This window comes from Cygnus atratus, chromosome 2 (assembly GCF_013377495.2).
Source record: "Cygnus atratus isolate AKBS03 ecotype Queensland, Australia chromosome 2, CAtr_DNAZoo_HiC_assembly, whole genome shotgun sequence".
Lineage (NCBI taxonomy): Eukaryota > Metazoa > Chordata > Aves > Anseriformes > Anatidae > Cygnus > Cygnus atratus.
Window position 1 is genome coordinate 46879201 of NC_066363.1, and position 24146 is coordinate 46903346.

At 44.0% G+C, this 24146-nt stretch overlaps 3 protein-coding genes across 5 annotated transcripts in view; 1 reads left to right on the forward strand and 2 right to left on the reverse strand.

Annotated features, from left to right (window-relative positions):
- KIAA1143 (KIAA1143 ortholog) overlaps positions 1 to 24146 on the forward strand; it is a 273363-nt gene that overhangs the window by 210959 nt on the left and 38258 nt on the right. The gene's annotated exons all lie outside the window — the stretch shown is intronic.
- On the reverse strand, positions 8190 to 15158 carry TMEM42 (transmembrane protein 42). Of its 3 annotated transcripts, none has more exons than XR_004779144.2 (3): positions 13490 to 13508; positions 10276 to 10422; positions 8190 to 9477 (listed from the first exon to the last, which is right to left on the reverse strand). XR_004779144.2 is itself a non-coding variant. In XM_050709006.1 (3 exons), the coding sequence occupies exons 1-3, from the start codon at positions 15128 to 15130 to the stop codon at positions 9334 to 9336; spliced, it is 399 nt and encodes a 132-aa protein (XP_050564963.1). In that variant the 5' UTR covers positions 15131 to 15158; the 3' UTR covers positions 8190 to 9333. The 3 variants fall into 3 exon arrangements, 2 of the variants coding, with proteins under 2 accessions (XP_050564963.1, XP_035405596.1); XM_050709006.1 differs by lacking the exon at positions 13490 to 13508 and adding an exon at positions 15023 to 15158; XM_035549703.2 differs by lacking the exon at positions 13490 to 13508 and adding an exon at positions 14526 to 14900.
- The window catches only part of KIF15 (kinesin family member 15), a 35940-nt gene continuing 28205 nt past the window's right edge, over positions 16412 to 24146 (reverse strand). The window contains exons 27-36 of the mRNA XM_035549861.2: positions 23529 to 23675; positions 22559 to 22666; positions 22096 to 22260; positions 21534 to 21643; positions 20393 to 20465; positions 19756 to 19793; positions 17920 to 18085; positions 17349 to 17480; positions 16980 to 17038; positions 16412 to 16701 (exon numbers count right to left, since the gene is read on the reverse strand). Of these exons, the coding sequence (XP_035405754.1) occupies positions 16632 to 16701; positions 16980 to 17038; positions 17349 to 17480; positions 17920 to 18085; positions 19756 to 19793; positions 20393 to 20465; positions 21534 to 21643; positions 22096 to 22260; positions 22559 to 22666; positions 23529 to 23675 (1068 nt within the window). The 3' untranslated portion in view covers positions 16412 to 16631. The remainder of the gene's footprint in view (positions 16702 to 16979; positions 17039 to 17348; positions 17481 to 17919; positions 18086 to 19755; positions 19794 to 20392; positions 20466 to 21533; positions 21644 to 22095; positions 22261 to 22558; positions 22667 to 23528; positions 23676 to 24146) is intronic.

Below are 24146 nucleotides of genomic sequence, written 5' to 3' on the forward strand. Positions count from 1 at the left end.
CTGTGGTTCAGCACTGTGGCTTTTTTCCCTCCTTGGCTCCAGGCTGTCAAAAATATCAACCTTTCTGACGTTTTTTTCCCCAAACTGCTATAACAGTTAATCACTTCAATCGGGCTCATAAAAAAACTAATACACTCTTCTAATTAACAAAAGCAGGAGATGATTTTTTTAAATATATATATTTTTTTTCCCCTTGGCAGTCCCCAGCCTGTTACTTATCACTTCAGAAAAGCTGAAACCCCAATCAGGCTCCTGCAATTCACTTCCCAGCTTGCAAAATCAGACACCAGAGGCTATTAGCCTTATCTGCATTTATTTATCTACAGAAAGGTTAAGTCACCTTATTAGCTGGCATAAGAAGGCAATACAGTGCAAACAAACACAACTAGAATTCCCCAGTGGCTGCTCCCCTATTTGCAAGCTTTTCCTTTTCCCGGGTTTTGTTTATTTTGTGTATCAAAAATGACGAAAGAAAGGCAAACTCATAGAGCATTTCCAAGGATATTGAAGCCATGTAAGAACATGAAGTGCAACCCAATTCTTAGCTTTATGGCTTTAGTCACTTGTAACCGCAGGTCTGGTTATGGGGAAGTTGCTTTTTATAACAATGACAAGTGCCTCAGTTTTCCTTTCTGAACTCTGGGAAGGTGGATGAACCCACCCAGCCTTGCTGGGAAGCTGCAGGGAGAGGTGAGGAAGGGCAGCCTTGGTGTTTCGGGTGGTGAGCGATGCACACACAGCCCATGTTTGGGTCTTGAATCAGTGGGGCGGCGAGGAGAGAGGGTGCTTTCCACTGACCAGAGCAGGACTGCTTCCACATATGTCCAGTCCTTCCCAAACCATGGTTTATAAACAATGAGAAGTCCCAGGGGAATAAAAAAAATTAAAAAAATAAATAAGAAAGGGAAAAAATTGCACAGACCACGAATGGCTAAGGGTCCGGCCTATCTCTTCTGCCCTGGCTCTTACTATTGGTGCTGCTTTGGTCCACCCCTCACCGCTTCATTGCATCTCTGTCTCTCTGTCTTTAGGAATTTCCTCATAGTGAGACACATCTCTCACACGTAATGAACCTGACATGCTGTTACTGTCAAGGGAGCATGGATCTGATCCCTTCTCACTCATGCCCTTTAAACATGTGCTGTGACAGTGGCCTGTCGGCTACACCTCACGGGCATCCCGTCTTCCTGGCAGGCAAATTCTCCTCGAATGCTGCATGAGCTGACTTGTGGCAGGAGATCGGACGTCAGGGGTTGATGTAAGCTGACCAAGCCCAGATTGCATCTGGCCATAACTCACTGGTAATGAGTTTCTGAGGCATCTGGTAATGAGTTTCTCATTGGCAAGTGAGATGCAATAGGTGCCAATAAGGTTGTAATGGAAATCCCATTGTTGCCTTCTCGTTTAACCTTGAAAGAGGGGTTTTGTACCTAATGTTGTGGGTTTAGGTGCCTAGTTTTGGGTGTTCACCTCCAGCAGGAATGAAAACCTGTGCCTGTGCCCAACCCAGCACCACCCAGAGAGACTGCTCCTGGAGAAGACAAAGAAGGCCTTTTGCTTTAAAATGGAGACCAAAACTACACATACACAATGTGTTGGCTTATGGCCTTGCAATCCTCACTCAGGCAAAAACCTCTTGGGTAGCAGCTTCCCTGCCCTGAAAGAGAAGACCTGTGGGCATCACAGAAAAGTGAAGCTTTAGGCCAGGCCATCTGCAAAAATACAGAGGTGCTTTAACAGTAAGCCAAAATGCCACAGTGCTAAAATAGCTTTTTCTGGTTATTTTTGAGGAGCCCTTTCTCCTTCCCTGACTGAGATGCACAAGGAAAGGTTGGTCCTGGTATATGGAACAAGTGAATGTGGAAGTTGACCTTGGCATTTCAGAATTACAGCGGTTTGAGCCTTAAATATTGCACTGGAAACCCCCAAATTATCATGTTGCAGTGCTGAAATAGTTACATTACGTATCAGACTAAAATGACTCAGGAGAAGGTACTTCTCAGAAAATGCTTCTTCAGAATTTTGAGCAAGAGTTGATGAAAATATCTCCACTAGGCCACTTCTTCTTTCAGCTGGCAGTTCGCTTTCTCATGAAATTGTCCCCGTTTTGAACCCAAGCAAACCAGCAGCTTGTGCCGTGTCCTGGGCGCAGGAGTCCCCTGGGTGAATTCTGCTCCGTGTCAGGAGGAAGCTCCTTCAGTTTTGGAGCTGCTTCGTGCCTGCTTTGCTCGCGGCCCCCCTCCCTGTGGTGGAGAATACAGCGTGCAGCCAGCACAGCTTACTTTCCCTGTGCAACCTGCGGTCTTCTCAACCCCTGTGGCAAACTACCACCATCTGCTTTCTAGTTCTAGCCTGCTGAATTGCTCCTCACACCTCCACCCCACCCCGTCAGGAGACCTGGGATGTGGGGAAGGACTCCCACCCAAGGAAGGGCTGTACATTGCCACAGGATGTCCTCGGAAAGGGTTCAGCGGGGTGGGTACGGCTGCTCTAGGGCCCTTACTCCACCCTTGCGCCGCTGAGCCCTGAGCCACCTTCAGGCGTGCAAGTATGACCACGCTGACTGATTGCAGTGTGGACACACATCCACAGCCTACACCTAGAGCAAACAATATGAAAAGGCACGAGGAAAAATAAAGTAAGAGAGGGTTTAAAAAAAAAAAATAAATGGCAAGGGCAAGGAAATCAATAGCATAAATATTGACTCAGTGATAAAATAGTTTATCCATATATTAAAGAAACATTTTCATAGAACAAGGAAAATAGTGACTGAATGCCTTCCCGCCCACAGGATATGTGTTTGGTTGCACACATCCAAGGTCATAGCCCTTCAGAGCCCTGTTGAGTGAGAGCTCAAAAGCTCTCGCTTTGATGGGCAGCTGGAGCAGCTCCCAGCCCACTTGGCTTTCTTAGGGAGCATCGAAGTGTCTTCCTGCAGCACCAGTTCCTGGCAGAGCCGTGCCTGCCCGTTGCCTAACCTAGGAGTGTCCTGAAGGGATCGAGTCACTCAAAAATGCCTCCTTGCTGGATGAGGTAACATTCACTTGGCAGCAGGAAACATGGAATTTGTAATGGCTTATCCTCCCCGGGGGCACAGCTCACTGCTCCCCGTGTTGCTGGTAATTACGCTGAAGCCCTGGCTGCTGCTCAGACCGTGCACACGCACAGAGAGCAGGTCATGGCGCCAAGCACAATTGCTCAATGCTTATCTCTTGCTGCAGAACGGAGAGTACCAGCTCTGCTTTTGCCAGAGGAGGTGAGCACATGCAAGCCCCAGCCCCAGCTACCACAAGTGGGACGAAACCACAGGATGAACCAAGCAACACTGAGCGATGGGTTCACAATGTGCGTGCCCCTCCCAAAAAGTGGCAGTGCTATCCGCCACGCGCTGCCTGCTCCCGTTCTTCCCACTGCCCTCCCTCCCGCTTATTGCCCTTGTGGTGGCTTTGTCACTGCAGGGTGCAGCCCGGCCTCCGTGCTGGGCAATAGTAGTGCCAGGACACTGGTTAACCCAGCACCAGAAATCCCTCAGGACTTCAAGGGCATGCAGTAGCCCCGAGAGATGCTTGGGAAGCCTTTGCAGTTAGTAGAGAGTTTTCTTTGCTTTCCCAGTCTAGCCATTCGAAACCACTTTTCCCTCATCTCTGAGGAAAAAAACAATGACTAGCAGGGTTATGAAGCAGTTAGGAACTGAGAAGTGTCCTTGGGGAGTTAGCAGACTGGCTGGTTGTCTGCTGAGTCTAAGTGCCATGTATATGCTGAGTGTTACTGCTGTACGTGCATTATTGCAGTGCTGCCTGCAGCTATGGGACTGAGCGCTGCAAGGTCAACATCTCCAGGCGCTTCGCCTAAATCACGCTGGGTTGCTGCAGTTGGTCAGTGTTACCCTGCCCAGGGATCCACGGCTAGCACTGCAGGCAGCAGTCTGTCTCTTCAGCTGGGCAGAGCCTCGAATGCACCTCACTGTCAGCAGCTGAGTGTGATGGGATCCTTCTCCTTCGATGACAGTGTCTTTGTTTTCAGGCCACAAATGCAAGTGCAAGTGTCTGTTGTGGTTTCTATGGTTAGCTATCAAGCCTCTGGTGACCCATATGGTATTTCAAGGAGGAATCTCCTTTATGCAACGCAGCAGCACTTATTGGGGACTTCCAAATGTGGAGGCGAACGGTTTCAGTTACAGATGGTGTTCCCCAGGAAACCTGCCCACAGGTCACAGAAAGCCCAAGCTCCCAACTGAAAGAAACCAACACTACATTGGGTCATTTGAGGTCTTGTCCAACTTGGCATTGGAAACCTCCGTGGATGGAGACTCTGCCACCTTGGCAACTGACCTCCTGGTGACATTTTCTTTTCCTGACAGTCCTCTTGAAACTCCCAAGACAACAAACTTTGCCTGTTGCCTCTCCTAGTGGTGTCTGTTTCTATAGAGAGGACATACAGAAGCTCCACTGCCTCTGCAAGTCCCCTTCAAGCACGTGTTGGCTGCTGTCACGCCAGCCTGAACCTCCTTGTCTGCACCCAGACAAGACCACACCCTCAGCCTCTCTCCACAGGCCCCCGACATCTTGGTATCCCTCTCCCAGACCAGTTTCCCAACACCCCTCTCGAACTGGGGAGTCCAGCACTGGACGCAACATCCCAGACAGAGCCATTGACCACATCAGGACCCTGAGGATACCACCCTGTGGTAGACAGTGCCCACCCTGCCCACGGCCCAAGACCCTACTGCAGATTTTACAGCCAAGCTGGTGACGTCTTTTTTGTGTCAAAGGATCTAGAAACAGAAATATCTTAGAAAGAGCACTGGAAAACCTAGCCTAACAGCTATTTTGTTGAAGTTAGAACATATTCCTCTTCAGTCTAAAACACGTAGCTTCTTCCTCAGGACCACATTTTCAGAAATGTTGTCTTCTTGTAACCCTTTCTTAAAAACAAACAAACAAACAAAAAAAAACCCCATGAAGCAATACTCTGCACGCTCGAATTTTAGAGGTAAACTCTTGGCTTTTTAATCACTGGTTTAAGCTCATCACACATTTCCCTCTGTGGCTGTGTCTTGTGGCTAAGAAGTGAGCTGCAGATATGATGTTCTATGGGCAAGTTCCTACCTTACATAGCTCACCTCCACACCTCTCAAACCTCCCAGTCTAAGGCTTGCTGCTCCTTTTCTGCAGAAACTAGCTGTGTGACTGACAGCACGAAGACAGCAGCACTGCTACCCATTTATTCAGAACTTGCTTGTTTGTGTGCAGTGGTCAAGTTCAGATCCATGGCATCATTCTTCTTGTGTTTTGAGTCATCAAGACTTCCTTCTTAAGAAACACACCACAATTTGCGGTGTTTTAATGCAATTAGGGGCACATAGGCAACCTTGCAATGTCATCAACGTTCAAGGTCTCCAGAGGGTCACAGCAGGCATTGATTTGCATCCCTTGGAATGTCATATACACCAAACCCTGCAGAATAATCTATCTCGCTTATTCATCATATTCACTGCTACTACATATCACCCTTGTAAACATAATATCCTGTAAGCCATCTTGATAAATACCGTGACTGATAAATGTTGAACTAATCTTCCAAGTTTCAGTGACTCACTGACAATGACAACAGGGACATTTCTCTGGTTTTATGCATAGTCCTCTACCTAATCAAATCAAACTACGCTTTAAGGTTCAACTGCAACTATCATTTCATTTGGCTTGCTTCCCTGTGAAGGTATACAAGGCATTATTTATCTTAGAATATAATACTCGTGGACCTTGCTCATACAAGAGATTTTTCAAACACTTCCCACCATTAGCTCAAGAATACTTCAATCTTTGTGCGCGACATTGTGAGACTTGCTGTTAACCACGCACCTGATTGTTCTATTGTTTGAAGCATGATAGCCCTGCTTGAGGAGAATCTGATCAACAGGATGCTTAGAAAAATAGGCTTGTGTTTGACATTGAGGGGAAGGTGCAGGAAAGGCTCATTACAGCCAGTGCCTGAGAGCATAAGAATTGTCCACCTTCTGGCCTTGTAAGCCAAGGTCTTATGGCTGGCCATGGTCTTCAGCCACCTTACAAGGTCTACCACATTTGAGCTGCTCCGTCTTCAAACAGCTCGCTCATCAGTTTCTCTTCACTTTTATTTTGTGTGTGTGGTCCAAATTACCCGTAAACAGAAAATTCCAGTCATTGAGCTTTGGACAGCATTCTCATTTGGAAATGCCAGTACCACTTTTTGAAACCATCTCCAGATGTATTTTGGATGACCACACATGAACTATTTACAAGAAAAATTTTTAAATCATAGAATCATAGAATGGTTTGGGTTGGAAGGGACCTTGAAGATCACCTATTTTCAACCCCCCCTGCCAAGGGCAGGGATTCCATCCACTAGATCAGGTTGCCCAGGGCCTCATCCAGCCTGGTCTCGAACACCTCCAGGGATGGGACACCATTTGGTTATACAGTGATTGCAGCCCTGGCCATGTGCTGACAGGTACCACCAGCAGACATGGGCCAAACCCTGTGTGCATAGAAGAGAGGAATTCTGCCCCCCAAATGCACCTTGCTCAGCAATCTTTCCCTCCCACAGCTGTTGGAGCTAAAAACCTGGTTTCCATTCTGGGCCTGAAGTATTTAGTGTATTCACAGTCCTAGTTTATCTTCTTCTGCCTTAGAAGTATCACAAATTAAAACACTGACCCTGTTTTCTGCAGATGTACAAACATCTCCTAGACCTTGACATGCAACAATGACTCTGTAATAAAGAAATGGGAGTTTTGAACTAATCTGTGTTAAAAAACCAAACCAAAACAAACAAACAAAAACTTTCCAAAAGGTTTGTCAGGAGGAGGGACAGCAGCCAAAACAGTCAACGAGCTCAAATGTTAACAGGGAAGAATCAACCTCTACTTGTTCCTGGGCCCAAATATGGACTTGGAAGTGAGCTCAACTCCCGTTTGGTACAAGCCCTTGCTCATAGGCAATCCCAGATAAGGAACAGGCTACAGTTTCTGATGAGCCTGGCAGGATATGGCATAAACTCCACATTTTGCTTTTGACCAAGAGCGTGCACTGAGACAAGGCCCAGGAGGCAAGGCACAAGTGGATGCATCACAAAGCGCAGCAGGTCCCTTGGCAATCTGCGGGCCAGAAATCTCCCTCGCCACTAGAGTCTGGTCCTTCCCTGGCCATTTGCATGAACACAGCCACAGCTTACAGCTGGCTGGGAGTCAGTCATGCTTTCATAGTGACACACCAGGGCAAACAAATCAGGCTCGCAGCCTTCGTTATTTCTCTATCATATGGGACTTCATAGGCTTGGAAATGTACAGTTCTTGGTTGTCACCTCTGCAGACAGATGAGGGATGATGATGGGCCTTAGTTTGCCTGTGTTCCTAGCAGTTGTCTTCTGCTCCAGCGGAGGGTTCAGGTGTGCAGGAGCCGTGGTTGCTCCAGGCTCGCCACTGTTTCAGCTGTTGGCTGCAGCAACTCCCCTTCTTCTGCCCTGAGTCACTGCCAGACCCTATGTCAGACTGAGTCTGGCCAATGTTTGCCTTTCTGCTTGTCCAACGCATGTGAATTAAACCAATTCAAACCCAACCATTGCCAGGTATCAGCCAGCCTAAACAAACAAGACACACTTCCTCCTCTGTCTGTCCCCAAATGTGACAAGGCCCTGCTTCCCAAGCAGAGAGAGGTGTCCCACTCATCCTGGCCCCGCTGGTACCCAAAGAGCCTTCTCCACGTTTGTGGAGAAAAGGCACTGTGAGCACTCTGCTCGTTTCCTGCCCATTCCTCTTTTTGGAGGGAAAGACTTCTGAGCACACCAGGGGGAAAAGCACCTCTCAGGACATGGGTGGCAGATGTGAGGAGCCAGGGCACTCTCTTGAAGCAGGGGACCTAGCGCAAGGGCACGGGGACTTCTTGCTTTCCGATAAAAAAAAAGGAAAAGGCACAAACCCATCTCCAGTGGCATTTCCACCGGCAAGTCTATTTTTACAATCCTGTTGGGCACAGAGCCAATCTGTCAGTTGCGACAAACCTTACAGGTTCCAACAACGAGGCTCACACAAACGTATCCTTGGGTTTTCTGCACATGCCACAACCGTGACTCACCTTCTGCAGTTACAAGAAGACGTGGACAGCATGGCAAGCCCAGAGCAAACAAGTGGTATCACCAGCATGATGCATACATTTTTAGGCATCATTATGATTCTTTATTAGGATTGCAATAAAAAATTACCAAGGATGACAAGCATGTGCAGGCAAGGGAAAGAAGCCAACACCTTACAAAGGATGATTCTTGACACATGTGATGTATAGACAGGCATACATTGTCATCCTGACAATGAAGAGCAATCACCCACCCAAAATTTAGCACGAGTGGGGTACCAATGATCTATTTAATTACATTACACACATGGAAAACAGTATAATCCAGAGGTGTAAAAAATGTTGCTTGAGAAACTCCATTTCCACTCAGAGCAACTGTCAGCTTAAATGGGGAGGGGAGTGTGTCAAACATGGACACTCTTAATGAAAACAGCTGACTGTTCACATGTATTCTCCCAAAATTACAGTTTGACCTACACAAACCAGGAATGGTGATCAAAAAAATCAGTGCTGGTCAAGAAGTTAAAGGAAAAAGCAACCTTACAATGAATAACATGTCAGGAATGGGAGAGCAGGAATTACGGACATCAGATGTAAATGGCAAGTTAACAGGTGTGTGTGATAGGGGAATCTGAAGGAATTATTGGAATGCTCCACCATCTTCCAGGCAATGGGAACATGGGGCAAGCACGGGGCCTCTTCAAGAGACATCAAGGAAAATTGTTACCAGCACAGCAGAAATGTCTGCAGCCTTCAGCACCTAATTCTGTTCGCTTTTCCATTTTGGGGTAGTTCATCTTATGGAAAAGTACCAATGCCCAGGCACCTTCCATAGGCACCATGTTTACTTTCTACCTTCCGTCCCTGAACTGGGAAGGCTCCATCGCTGCAGGGTGTGAAGAGGAGGGGTGGCTGATAAGCCTCTGGCTCCGGTTTCCAGACAACTGACTCAGAACTGATCAGCTCTTTCCCAAGTAGTCGCTGTTCCCGCACCTCCACCAGGCACCTGTGAACGGCTGCACCGGCTGAACACGTAAGATGCAATGTTCATGACTTTGCAAATCGACGGAGAAGTGTGCAAGGGGGGTTAGCAAGTCCGTAGGTGCCTGGCTGGCTCCAGTGCTGAATTAGGAGAAAGAGCATGGGGTGAGGATCTGGTTAGGACCTGGCAGTGCCAATAGCTGAGGTGTTATCTGGGCTGAAAATGGAGAAGGAGGAAAGACCCTCATGTCTCCTTCTTCTCTGCTGGGAGCAGTGCTGGCCGGGGTGCAGCAGTGTGCAGCAGAACGAGGCCGCAGAGCGTCATGGCGAGGCCAACCCACCACACAGGTGTCCATGTCTCCCCAAAGAGAAGCTTGCCCAGGATGGCCTGAAGGAAAAGAAAAAGACAAAGCTTTGCTGGGCTGAGCTGTCCCAAAGCCTTCTGTGCTGCCAGCTCCTCCGCAGGGCTGTGGGGACTTCAGCTGGGGGAGCCTGCCCAGGAAAACAACACCACTAAAAAACAGCTGCTGATGATGCTGGAGACAACCTACTGCATTACCCAGCCTGGAAGTGCAGCCAGATGGTGATCCCCAACCAGGATTCTGGCAGCTACACTCGTGCTTTGTTGCCTTACCAGCACCTCTCAGGAACCAAATCTCCACTCCAGTCAATAAAAACACAGCCCCTCTCATTTGAGGGTGTTTCGGACAAGGTTGTGAGCTGGCTGCAAAGTGCTGGAGCACAGAAACAAGATCGACAGCCTGTGAGACAGAAATGCAAGCAGAAAAAAACCTGTGGGTCAAAAATGTTCCTACTGTCACTTAGAGACAGTGCGTCCTCACACACAGTTAGGGTGGCTTTGGCTTGTCACAGGTGAGGTTTTACTAAAGCAAAAGAAAAACAAAACAATGCTCCCGGCCCAATCTCTCACTGGCAATTAGAAAATTTCTTTACTTGTTACAGCTGCTGCAAGGTATGGTTCTTGGCAGCAATGCTCTTCATCCTGCACCACCCAGAAAATATTATAGTCTCTGTGTGAAGAACAGGTACAGCAGCTGAGGGCTGATATAATTATTTCACAGCTGCCTGTGCAGGTGTACTTACATCTCCCTTTGCAGCCAGCATCACCATTCCCACATCTCTATGCTCCTCTAGGCTCCAGCACCTCGGGAATGAATTTACTTACCGAAGAGATGAAGTTGGAGGCTGTTGTTGTCACAGAGGCAGTAGCCGAGGAGGAGGAGAGTCGCAGGGCTTTTGCAAAGACCGTCCACATGACTGCATTGCAGGCACACACCAAGCCAATGCAGCCTACGCGAAACAGCACAGGCAGCTGTAGGACAAAAGGGGAAAACCCACTTATTTTTACTGACTGCTTATTCAGCCTCGCTATCTCATGGGCATTTTGGAGCAAAACCAAACGACATGAGCTTGAAACTGAGTTACAGATGGTATCACATGAAGATGAATACATTAAGCCACAGAAGACAACAGAGGCAGGAAAACAGCTCTGGATGGAGTGTGTCTGAGGCGTCCTGCTGTGAATCCAGCCTCAGACTATAAACTGAGAAGAGCCAGGACAGCATATAGAGGCTCTCATACCAGAAGTCAAAGCCCAGAAAGCTCCTGACCCCATAACCTGGTGCACACACAATTCAGTGAGATGCCCTTCAGTCATCACCAGACGCATGGAAAAGGGTCAAATTCATCCCTGCAGAGAGGAACGCAGACTGTACGTGCCAGCACTGTGTATGGCCCAGGATCTGTCCATTGTGTATTTGGGCTGAGTTCTGTGTGGACCCAAACCACCGTCACTCACCACCTCCTGCTGACCTGGCCTGCCTGCTTGCTGCAGTAAAGGCAGATCAGGGTCCTCTGGGAGGAAAGTGAGAGCTAAGGGGTTTTGTGCCTTATTTTACATGCTCTCTGGAGAGCAGGTTTACTGAGAACACCAGCATTTAATAGCAATGAAACCACCTCTGAACTCTAGGGCCCTCAAAGCCAACGAGGTTCTCAAGAGAGAAAGGTTCTTAGGTGACCTCACAAGACATATAACAGCCTCAGTCTGGAAAAAGGGCACAGTTTTGCTTAAATAGCCTTTACCATCTGCTATCTCCCCCACATCAGCAGTTCTTGCAGCTGTGGCCATCTCCGTAGCCCCCAGGTGTTGTGCAGCTGATGTGAAGGCACCAAGGGAGGAAGCCACAGGCAGAACAACTCCTGCAAACACTCAGGGAGCACACAACGATGAGGAAAAGCAAAGCTTTGCCTCAGCCCATAGCGATCATGCCTTCACGGCCCATCGCCTCTCTCAGTCAACAAAAGGCCATGGTGGGATCAGCCTCGAGGCAGACGGAACTGGAGGTGTGAAGCCACCCACAAACATGGCTTGGGTGGCACCTGCCCTGCAGGAAGGGCTGCACTGTGCCCTCCCCGTGCCAGTCACCCTGACCACTGGGGCCACCAGCCACCTTGTGCTCCTGCCCAGAAGAAGACGTTATTAACCATGAGCCAGGGCAGGTCACTGGGCTTTCTGAAGCAAGTTCAACCTTAAAGGAAAAGGTCATAAAGGAAAACCCTGCTCGACGGCTAGCGCTAGCTCTCTAAAGCTAACCCCACCCCACAGAGGTCATGTGTTTGGCCTCCTCGGTGGCAAAGGCCTCCAACTTTATCAGGGCAACAGCAAACACTCCTGAACAATTCCCACCTGCAAAGTGCTTTGCGGCACGAGGCCCTTCGCCCCGACACACCGCCGTCCTGTCAAACCCTGCCTGGAAGGATCACAGGGCCAGCCGTGCCCACATGCTACTGGTCCTTTGAGGAAGAAGCCTGCTGCCATGTTACGGCTCACTGCAGGATGGGCTTTGCCTGCTGGCCTCTGTGGTGGCTCCTTATTCCTGGCCTCATGCTCTGCCTGGGTTGACAGGCGGTTCTACCTTTCACCTGTGTGTGTCCACGTATGCCTATAGTGGGTAGGCAGATTTAGAAGACAGGAAGAATATTCTCCACGTTCTACCTAAATTCAGTATATTCTTCTCTGGATCAGAAAGAGCCTACCAAGGTTGACTGTTAGGAAAAAGGGCCTTAGGGTATAAAGATCTCGTTACTATCTCCAGCTGCCCACCAGAGGGTGTAGAGAAGGTAGAGCCAAGCTCTTCTCTGAGGTGTGTAGGGATTTGACAAGGGGCAGCAAGTAAACGTTAGAAAAGGCAAAATGTTGATAAAATAGTGGGAAAAACAAAGGTGACCAAACACTGAAGCAGAGATTATGGGCTCTTATGGGCTCTAACCTTGCAGGCATTCAAAACTTGACTGGAGAAGGCCACGAGCAACCAGTTAGCCCTGCTGAGGTTGAACCAGAGACCTCTGGGGGGCCTGCCTAACCTGAATTACTCTGCGAGTCTACCAGTGGTGGAACAAAGCTGGCTCCCACCATCACAGCAACTATGCTATCTTCACAAGCAACCCAGAACCCATTGCTGAACTTCTATCGCAGAGCCATAGATATCGGCTGCGGTGTGCTCTGGAGGTGGTACAGGCCCAGAAGGAAGGTGTTCCAGAAAAGCCGAGTCCCTCCGCGTCCTGGGCAGAGGAGTGGTCACTGCAGTGGCACACAGGTGCAGAGATGGGAACATCCCCGGGTACTCCCCACAAGGAAGGACGGAGGTGTAATTCTTCCCCTGCCAAGGGCTCACTAGAGCCAGCCCAGTGAGTCAAAGATTACTGTTCTGATTGCTTTTCTAAGACGAGATTAATTTCAGTGTACATTTCAGATAATCCAGAATCACTGATGAAATGGCAGAAGTAAATTTAGATGGAATTTGGCAGGGCAGAGGGGAAAGTAAAGAAAAGGTTTTGTTCAAGTGAAATGACCCCTTGTGGTCAGGTCGCTCTCAGGCTGGTCCACCACAACACATCCATCTGACCTGGAAATCCATCCTTGTGCTGCTGTCGAGTATCCTGATACTCTACGTCAAAACCTCTTAGAGGTGTTAATGTACTTTTAACATTTGCTGTCATTTTCCATTCTGTACAAGTGATGGCTACTTACTTGGTCTGTTTTTAGATTTCTGTATTTCTTCCTCAAACACAGAACTTAAACCTCTGTTACTTTGTGGCTGCTCTGCAGAAATGCCTTCAGACCAAGTGCACAGGAGTCAAGCAAGTAGTGAGCCCTCTGAAATGTTTAAGCGTCTATGGTCCTGTACAATTTAAGCTACTTGGAAAACTGGTATTTACTTGAAACTGTTAGTTTTACATCTGGACTGATTAATTTAGTTCATAATCATTGCCTAGAATGGGCCTAAAATGTAACTGGAGGAACCAATTCGTTCAGAAAAACAAAACACAATCACGGAGTAGGAGCGTGGTTGAGGTTGGAAAGGACTTCTGGAGCTCACCTTGTCCAAGCTCTCAGCTCAAGAAGGGTCAGCTAGAGGTGATGCCCAGGATCATGTTCAAATGGCTTTTTAATCTCCACAGAAGAGACCCCACAACCTCTCTGGGCAACTTGTACCAGTGCTCCCTCACCCACACAGTGCTTCCTGGTGTTCAGAGGGAACCTCTTGTGTTCAGTTCATGCCCATTGCCTCTGGGCACTGGGCACCACTGGAAAAAGCCTGGCTTCGTCCTCTCTGTACCCTCCCTTCAGGTATTCACAGACATTGATGAGATCCCCCTGAGCCTCCTCTTCTTCAGACTGAACAGTCCCAGCTCCCTCTGCCTCTTCTCACAGGAGAGGTGCTCCAGACCCTTCACCAACTTTGTGGCCTTGGCTGGACCTCCTTCAGTAGCTCCGTGTCTCTCTTGTACTGGGGAGAGCTGGACGTGACACAACACTCACCAGTGCTGAGCAGAGGGAAGGATCACCCCCCTTGACTTGCTGGCAACACTCCTCATGGACACACTTTCTCATGTCACCTTCAAAAAGATCAATAAATGGGCAATATTTCTGTACATTTCAAAGGAGAAAAATACTCAGAAAATATGCTGTCAACATTTACAGTAATTCCATGCTCTGCTTTTCTGTCAGTGCAGAGCACAATCTTTTGGGGAGGGATCAGAGAGAGTAACAGGATTTAAAATTTTTGATTTCCCTTCCTGCCACTCATTTTGATATATCATAAAGGATCTACAGGATTGGTGAGTTGTTTTTTTTTTTTGTTTGTTTGTTTGTTTACCATCTCCAATAAACACACAAGTTGATTTTCTTTTATCTTGACACAGGGCCGAATTTTTTCAGATATATTTTTTCTTCTGGGCTCTCCTTTGAATTTCAAGTCCAAGTGTACGTTTGCCACATGAATACCAATGCCTCCTCTTTGCCTAATCTCGGTGTGTTTTTAGGATACGCTCCTGCTGCCTACCTCAGCATCTCTCCAATACCCAACATGTTTTGTGCATCTCCACCTTCGCCGTGCCTGTCCTAGAGCTCACCTGTGCAGATGAGGACACTGAACACTTTTTAAGGTGAAAGGCCAGCAGCCCGACGTGACCTTTCACACAGTGGGGTTTGAGAAACACAGCCGTGATTAAGATCATCCCCCGTGCACAGCCGACCTAGAGCTCGCCAGATGAGCACACTGGATGAGTGAAGTTGACTGCTCCACCTCCTCACCGCTCCTGCCACAAGCCAACAGACACACAGAAGGTTCCCCACTGCATTCCCAGGCCCGCAGACTTGCTTCGCTCTGCTCGCTGTTGTTCCTACGGCCAACCTTCCCGCAGCTCTCCAGCACCAGCCCCACGTTTCCCATCCAACCCGTGCAGGGCAGCACCCGATGGAGCACGAGGAAGAACCTCCGCGTCGGGTTTTTGCGCGTTTTTCTTGTTTCCCCCATCCACCGTGCACCCAAAAGCCCCAGCAAAGCCTGTCGGGAGGGAGGGGCCGAGCGGCGGCCATTTCGCCCTGCTCTTCCTTCCCCCTTCCTTACCCAGCCTCCGGCGCCCCGCAGGGGACGCGCCCCCAGCGCCAGCTTCGCCGCCGCCGCCGCCGCCGCCCCCAGCAGCCCCGCGGCCGCCGCCGCTACCGCCGCCCGCATGGCGGCCCCGGGAGGGAGGGCGGCGGAAGGAGCCGGGGGGGAGAGGGGAAGGGCTGGGCTCTGCGCTGCTCGGGGACGCTCGGAGGCGTTGTTTAAAAGGGTACAGCATGAGGAGCGGCTGGGGGAACTGGGGTTGTTTAGTCTGGGGAAGAGGAGGCTCAGGGGAGACCTTATCGCTCTCTACAACTACCCGAAAGGAAGGTGTGGGGAGCTGGGGGTTGGCTTCTTCTCGCAGATAACCAGTGATAGGACTAGAGGGAACGGCCTCAAGTTGCACCAGGGGAGGTTTAGGTTGGAAATTAGGACACATTTATTCTCAGAAAGAGCAGTCAGGCATTGAAAGGGGTTGCCCAGGGATGTGGTGGAGTCACCGTCCCTGGGGGTGTTCAAGGAAAGGTTGGACGTGGTGCTTAGGGACATGGTTTAGCAGGTGACAGTGGTGGTAGGGGAATGGTTGGACCAGATGATCGTGGGGGTCTTTTCTAACCTTAAAGCAGCCAGAGGTCAATGCCTCAGGACAGGCAGTTGGGCTGAGGCAGGTTTGGTATTGCCATCTTCTAGGGTTACAGCAAACACCCACAGGGCACAGGTTTGTGAGCCTCACTCTGATCTCTAACACAGATTACAAGCACTCTTAATTCTAATCGGCTACTATTTGTCTGCAGAGCAAACAAACTCTTCAGTGTACATTCAGCTTCTTACTTCTATACTCCACACCACAGTTAAAGTGGGGAAAAAAAAGCTGGAGCGTTAGCTGACCTTTGAAGTTTTAGATGAGCGCTTCCTTCAGTCAAATACTGAAGAAGCTTTCTAGGAAGTATAGTGCCCTTTAGTTCTCACATCTTTGTTGCATTTTGCCCCATGGCTTGTGGGCACACACACAGCATTGTACAAAGTAGCCAAAACTGGGACTTACTGACTGTGAAAAACTGTAAAAACTAGCATTTACTGTCACAATATACATCAGAAGTTTGTGTTCTGCTAGTAAGTTTGTTATTTGCAATAGTTCTCTATCTTAACCGTGATTAAAGCAGTTTATACTGTATTCCTAAAATGTTTTGCATATTTTCAGACTATTTCTTAACATTTTTACCTTCTGTTTGATAAGAAAATGGTTTCAAAACACTTAGAAAGCATATCCTACAATGCTTATATAAAAATCTGCTGGAATTTTACACTGGAGAAAAATAGTTTTTGAAAGCGTTTTAATTTCAAACAGAGAAAGAAGAGTACAAAAGCCAAAATATATTTACAGTATTATTTACAAATCATATTCCTCCTTTATTGAACAAACTACATATAATGTGCATTTTGAAAACGAGTAAGTATTAACAGTTATTAAATTTGACAAGTTCATTTTAACCCACTACAAACATCCCTCCTTTAAGATAAAAAATCACAAAGAAATTATGCCTTTAAAAATTCAGCTCAGGTAGAAAAAGTAGCATTTCAGAAGATTTCAGCAAGGACCTGAATAAAAGCACAAAAGGAATAAGGAGTCCTAGTATGTTTCCAGAGAGAAGGCTTTTCCCTGACAAGGTACAAAAAATTCAAGATGTATCTTCCAGCACCTATACAAAATCATATTTTGAAGAGTTACAGAACCCCTTCAATAGGAAGGTATTAATATGTCGATGAAAGCTGCCCACTTAGTTAAGTAAAGTTCTTCACTAAAAGTTGTTACTAGCAAAAAAAATAATTTTGATTGTTCTGAGTACAGCAGACAACATTCAGGAACAACAGCAAAAGTGAAGTTTGACTACTGGCTTTTGCTTATGCTGTACACTTGAAACACAGAGCTTTGCAGTTTTTTTTTTGTGTCATTATAGCTGATTTGTATGATACCTACATGTGACATCTTTTAGTTTCTTTTAAGAAAGCATTTTCAACTCGTAGTTTTTCAGTCTCCTGTAACATAGAAAAAAATGGTATTTAGAACTATATAGGTATTAGGGAAATTATATTCACTTCTTTCATATTTGTAAGTAAATGATAACTCTATTTGTCCAAGCGTTTTGAACACTTGAGGAAATAAAAAGGTAGTTCTTGTTTGGGGGACCATGAGGAGGCAGACTGGCCACGACCTACACAGCTGTATAAAATCAGAGGTGTCTATTACTCTCAAACAGAAGAGCAAGACTGTTTTGGAAAGTTTTGAACCTTGCTGTCCTCTACATCACATCATTACTCCATCTGTATCGTACTCTCTGAAACTTACCTCAGTAAGTTTAGCGTAATCTTTCTTCAGTTTCACAAGATACTGAATCTTCTGGTTTAGATTTTGATGACCAAGTAATTTCCCGTTCTCCTCAGCAAGAGTGTCAACTTGCTTCCTCAGCAAGTCCATTTCCTGTAATTAGTAAATACATAGCGTACATCTTCTTGCTTTAGACCCTCCTTCCCTTTTCGGACAAAATATCTCGTTTAGATCTGCTTAACATAGTAACGTTCAACTTTGTTGTAACATATGATGCAAGAGTTAGTTGTCCAGGCAATACACCTTTGTTGCATGTCTCCTTGGGTACTACACTAGATGCCTCTGAAGGTCAAATGCATCATTTGATTTGTACTACAAACTTTAACACTGAGTTCTGTACCCAGAGTTCCACTGGTGTTTCACTACTGCACCATTAAACAGCATTACAAATATAACTAATCTGTTACACAAAACGTTTTCAGAGGCAGTCTGTGATTGCTAATTCAATTCTAATTCAGAATATTATTGAATTAGCAACAGCTCCACCTCTGATGAATAAGATTTTACCATAAAGACAAAAATTACATATAACCTTTCCAATTCTGTCTCTCTCTTCATATGTTTCCTCCAGTTTTGATCTAATTTCTTCTTTTTCATGAAATGCTTTCAGCTCCAAAGCTCTAGTTCGTTCCATCTCCTGTGTCATTTCAAGACAAATATTCTCCCTGATTCTGAGAGCATTTTTGGTCTCTTCTAATCTGCCAATAAAAAAAGCATCATAAAATATTGAAAAACCAACATAAGTGGCATACAAGAGAAGTACTACGTCAGCCTCAGACACAGAAGCAGACTTTTAAAGACATCCTTTTGACAGAATTTATTTTCCCCTAGAACTCAGTGCGAGCAGAAGGAAAAATTACATCCTGCTTCACAGCTCTTGTGTTTGATACTCTCTCTTAAACAAGGCGTTGTTTTGGAGGTGACCTCTTTGGGAAGCGTGCTCTTTCTAATCCAGGATGAACAACTCCACTCACAAAACAGAAAATAGAATCAGACTACAAGATAACTTAGTATTCACTTAAGGCATGTAAATTTGCCCAGAGAACTCCGTTGCAGTTCAAGTTTCCCCTAAGCTGCTTGGTTGTACATAGCTTTTCCCTAACGCCATTTTTGCTCAGAAACATCTCTGAACAGCACAGAGATGTCCAAGTTTATCTGGCCTGATAACAGAATAAGGACTGTGCCTTTGAATAGACGTCTTGTCTGCTGAAAATATTTTAATTCTATCAGTCTCACAGAATATTAAAATCTTTGTCATCGAACTTAGCAGCACGTCTACTGATATGAACAACTGTAGTTTTGCATTCAAGTATTGTATAAATTATAATATTTCACGTCATCAGTTTTGTTTCACCAAAGCCTGATGTTTAAGGCCAACTGTATGAAAATAGTATTCATTTACTATGTTTGTCAAAACATTTCCTTGATGACAAAGGGAATCTGTTTTTCCTCTCTGTACATTATTTGCTTGTATAAGACACTGTAACACTATTAAAAAGCACGTTTCAAAGAGCAGATAGGTATGAAAAAGCAATGCATTGAATAGTAAAATAACCCCTGCCCAATACTAGGGCTTCAGTAAAAATTAGTATGAATTACTTTTGAAATGACTGTGTTCATAAAAATAATCTTCATCCTTAAAAGAAGTTATTAACATAGAAAGCACACCATTAAATGGCAATAACCCAAATAATTAAGAGATTCAGCCACTATGAGTCCCTGAAGCAATACAGATTAGGCTAAGAATAACAGGAGCAGCATCTTCAAACTAATTTAATTCTGTATTTTATTTCTTGACTACTATCCATCCTTGGTGTAGAATATGAATTTCTAGGACTCCTTACACATCAGTGCAAATACAGTCTAGAAATACTTTCATAAGTAGTTTTCCCTACTCACGATAAAATGGAAAAAAAACTTCAACAAATAGCATAAAAACAATTAGATGAAGTTTATAATTTAAAATATGTACAGTGCTAGTAAAGAAGCAAACAGTATTTCAATTTCATTTGAAAAGGAATGCGCTTAGAAGTCATTGCATATAGAAGTTTTCAAAACCCTACAGTGTAGGTCATTTTAAACAATTCAAAATTAAGTCCCTTCTAACCAAAGCTTTTCCTATGGTTCCACCTATTTCAGAGTATTTCGTGATTAACTGTTAACCTTTCAGAAAATGTAGTAACAGGTGCTACCACCACCACCTACTGATGAAAAAGAGTAAAAACTTGATGTATTTTACAAAAGTGTTAACATTTCTAAAATGTATCTTTTATAACTTCAGATCTTGGACTTCTATTCCTTAAATATAACATTTGGTATTAATGAGTTTAATACAAGTCTCCAGTTCAATGAGTAATATTAAACTTACTCTGCTTTCATTTTCAGCATCTCCTCCATTGCTTTATTCTGTAAAAGTTCAAAATATTAGTTACATTCATAATTCTTAAAGCATGTGTATCTATTTAAAATGATTTGTTATTTACCTGATGCCAAGTATCTAATTCTAAAAACTATCAAAATCATCCTACCACCAAACAACTCACATCTCTAACATTCACTATAAATTCATCTCCTAGCTGTATGCACATATTTCCATTTCATGCCAGCACAAATGACCCACAGCAATATCTCTGCTCATTCATACACAACAGAGCTTTAACAGGAGGGTCCTCTGCCTGAGAGATCCGTGTCAACCTCTACTGTGACATTAGCTTCCCTTTGGCAGAGCCTTGCTATTAGCAAATGACGCAATCTTCACTTTCCGACTTTGTGGAGATGAGTCACATTTAGTGACCTGAATTTTTTTTTCTTATTGTGCAATCTGACTCCCAGTTTACTGCAGTTAGACCAAGACAGAAGACTTATGAGGTGAGTACCAGGCTCTGTATCTGTTAGAATTCACTAAAAATCAGTGTTTGTTTTACTGGCATGAAATAGAAGAAAACATGATGAGTAATATTTCACAACAGGGAAACAGCAACTACTGCATGAAAAAGGTAACGTACCTTGGCCAGTCGTTCTTCAGCAATCTCTTCCTCTTTCTCTTTGAGTTGTTGAACATCAGTATGTTTCTGATCACTGGGAAGTCCAGGAATGAGAAAAGATTTTCGCAAACATAGGAAGCCAGTTGTAAAAACTACCAGTTTAATCTCAGTAAGCTGTTATGTATGTAGCTGTCTTGATGCATGTTCAGACTCAGAATAATGATCATCATAAAACTATACTAGAAGGGTTTAAAACTTTTACATTCCAAGAATATCACATTTTCCTTGGGTAGAGTGTAGTGAAACCAATGCTCTAATGAAAACAAGTAACGTTGTAACTATGCAACTGTGTATTTTGGACGACTCGTGATTAAGGTATATTTTTTATTAGTTGATGGTGCTCACTTGCACAGAGATGTTTTTGATAAACTTCATAGGCAAAGAAAATTCAACTCCTAATTCAACTTAGCATTTAGCTGAGTTATCATATGGGTGTCTTAAGCTACTGTTTACTAAGTTGCCCCGTAAAAATGATTTGTCATTAAATAACCAGTTATTTGCTGTCAATTAATATTTCTTTTCTCAAAACTTAAAACAGTGGGATGTTTACTCCTTTACAAGATTGTTAAGGAAACCAAGAAAAAAGACAAGACAGAATAAAAATAATTCTGTCCAAAATTAAGTAGTACTGATTATAGGTCAAACCAAAGCTTATGAAATCTCCCACTGAGGTATACAGCAGCATGCCATCTTTTCAGAGAAAGTTCATTCCTTACCCTCAAAAGCATGGATGGAAAACAGGTTCCATTTAACTTTTTTAAGAAATTACATTGACTTCATTTGGACATTTTGTATCTACTAAATTAATAACTGCACAAGTAATGTGGCAATATAAAATACACCGTAATGTCTACTTGTGTAATTATTTTAGATTCTGTTTCCCATTTCCTCTACAAAACGTTGTTGCATTTAGTAATAGGTGACTTAAAGGCAATACAATTCACAAGTCAGTAATGGATTTTCATAGAAAAGGCTGAATCAATCTCTAATTACTATGAACAATACACAAGATTGTATTTCAAATAAAAATTGTACATTTCAGTTTATTGTACTTTACTGCTTCAAGTTAAGATAGTTGTTTTTTTATTTTAGTTTCCTTTACCTGTTCTTGCTTACTCTCTGAGCTTCTGTAAGCTGGCTCTGCAAATTCCTGTTGTTTTCCACTAATATCTGCATTTCCAAACGCAAGTTCTCCAATTCATTTAGTTGTTCCTAAGCAAGTGAGATTGGAAACAGTTTATTTGAATACCAAATTGAAATTTCTGTTTTCATTTTCAGGTGAACATGTTACTGAGTAAAACAGAAGACAAAACTATTTGTCAAAAAAAAAAAAAGCCGAAAAACTGGCAAAGATCTGCATGACCCTTCCATTTACAGCTTCAGTACAGATTTGGTTTTGAAGAAGTCAGAACAGTTTCATTAGCAAAGATGTTACCATCTGACATTCATGAACAGGAAGCCATTCAGTCATTGGGAAAAATGAGACATATGAATGTCTTAAGCAAGTTGTCTCTGTTTGTTACGTGCCTAGGTAAAGGGAAGACCAAGAACTGCCTTCCTGCAATAATGGACAGAGTAGGAAGCAGAGCGCATTAAAAATCTGAACTCTGTACTCGGTCTTACTTTAACCTTACAAATTGCCTGTAGAGCTTAACTCCTAGTACCTTCAGCCGTAGAATTTCATCGTTTTTAGCTCTTCGTTCTTCATTCAGTTCACGTACAAGGTGCTCCAGAGTTATTGCAGAAGCCCTCCGATCAGCTATTTCTTGCTCATGAGTTTCTAAGATTTTTGCCAAATTCACATCAAAATTTGGGGGAGTTTTTGGACACTGGCAAGTTAAAAAACAAAACAAAAAAAGTCCAAAACTATTAGTAAAGAACTGTTTCCCTTATGTATTGGTTATGTGCTTTAATAGCTAATTGGAGACATAGGTTAATAAATTCCTAGCACAAAAATCATCAATAATACATTTTGTTGCAAACAAGGTATATAGGATTTGACCATTCTTAGATATATTGTCACTTCTGCTCCCAGTCTGAAGCCATGCCATAAAGTTTATTAGTCTTTTTCAATGAACTCTAATAGTTATTATCAGGAAAATGTTTCTCTTAAGAACGTTATCATACCTGGGGAAATGTTACTGAAGATGAGTCCACAAAAAAGCAATCTATTTGCTTCATTTTTAATTCATACTCATTCTTCTTCTTCTCTAGTTCTTCTGTCATTCTGTCCAACTATTAGAAATCCCAAGAATTAAATTAGCTCATAATACTCACAAAAAATAAAGCAGCCATCTCTGTTTTGAGCAAGCCAAGTACACAAGTGACTTCAGATTACCTTTGACTTCACCTTCATAATTGTTTTATATATTTACCTAATAAATGTTAATCATTCAACAGTTACATATAAGCATTTTTTAAAGCATACATACATTATATATCGTATGTAGCTAACCTGAATTTTGTTTGTAAAAGTTACTTGTCAAAACATGACTTGATACAAAGATTTTATGCATATAGATTTAAACAATTTCCTCAAAAAGAATATGCCAACATGACAAAAGGATTCTTCTTTTCAAAAATAACATATCCCTACTAGAGTGTTTGCCAACACAAATATATATTAATTAGCACTATGACAGTTATAGCAATTAAAGTTTGCATAAAGGCTTAATGTAGGTTTTTGGTCTGCAAAGGCTCCAAATCACTCTCAGTCTGCAGCATATAAAGAGCTCAATTATCTCCATTACATAATGATAATGTTTGTGGGTAAGCGTTAAGCAAAGAAAGTAACCCCATAGGTTATATTGCTTATAACCTCAGGTTACTCTGTCATTATATGCACTGATAATTTTACTCTACAAAAATATTTTACTGTGAAGGCAATCTCAAGATACCATTACCAAAATATTTAAAAGTTACCTAGGCTTTTTTCAAAAGCTTGTGAACTGTAATTTTACAGTAAGAAACATTGCTCTTCAGGAGTACTGTGCACAAGATACTTTAAAGCTTTGCAAGTAAAATGTTTTCCAGAAGCTATTATTAACCACAACTCCCTCCCACGCAGCTAATTATCAGAAGAATTTCCTTGTTTTACCTGTTCCCTGAGTTCCTGGATTAAAGCTTCTTTCTTTGTTATGTCTTGCTGTGCACACTGAAGCAACGCATCATGTTTCTTAGAGGCCTCTGTCAGTCTTATCAGCTGATCAGTGGTATGATGCAAGTCTTCACACAGAAGGTCTCTCTATTTTAAGTCAGTGGATGAGTAAAAAGACAATTACTACTCTAAAGCAGTTGTTTCAAGATGTTTTATCCATCCTAGCAGCAGTGACAACAGCTACAAGCACCTCTCTTTTCCCTCCACTTTTCCTTCATCAATTGTAGCAAGCATTCATCTACAAATTTCTTATTTTGGCAAGTTTTCCATGCCCATTGTTTGGGCTGCACAGAAAAAAATATGAGAACTTTCTTGCAATATAGTTGCAGTGAGATACTTGTGGGAGATGTTTAGAATTGACAACTGTTTTTAAGTTTATATTAAACTTAAAATGAGATACAATTCTGTAAATAAGGAACCAGAAAAGAATGTATAGATTTTAATCTATACTGAATCAATGATTACAGCCCTTTTAATGTACTGCTATTGTGCAGATACCTCTCAATTCATTCTAGGATTTAGACTCCCATCCCTGATCTGGTAGGGCATCATACTTCC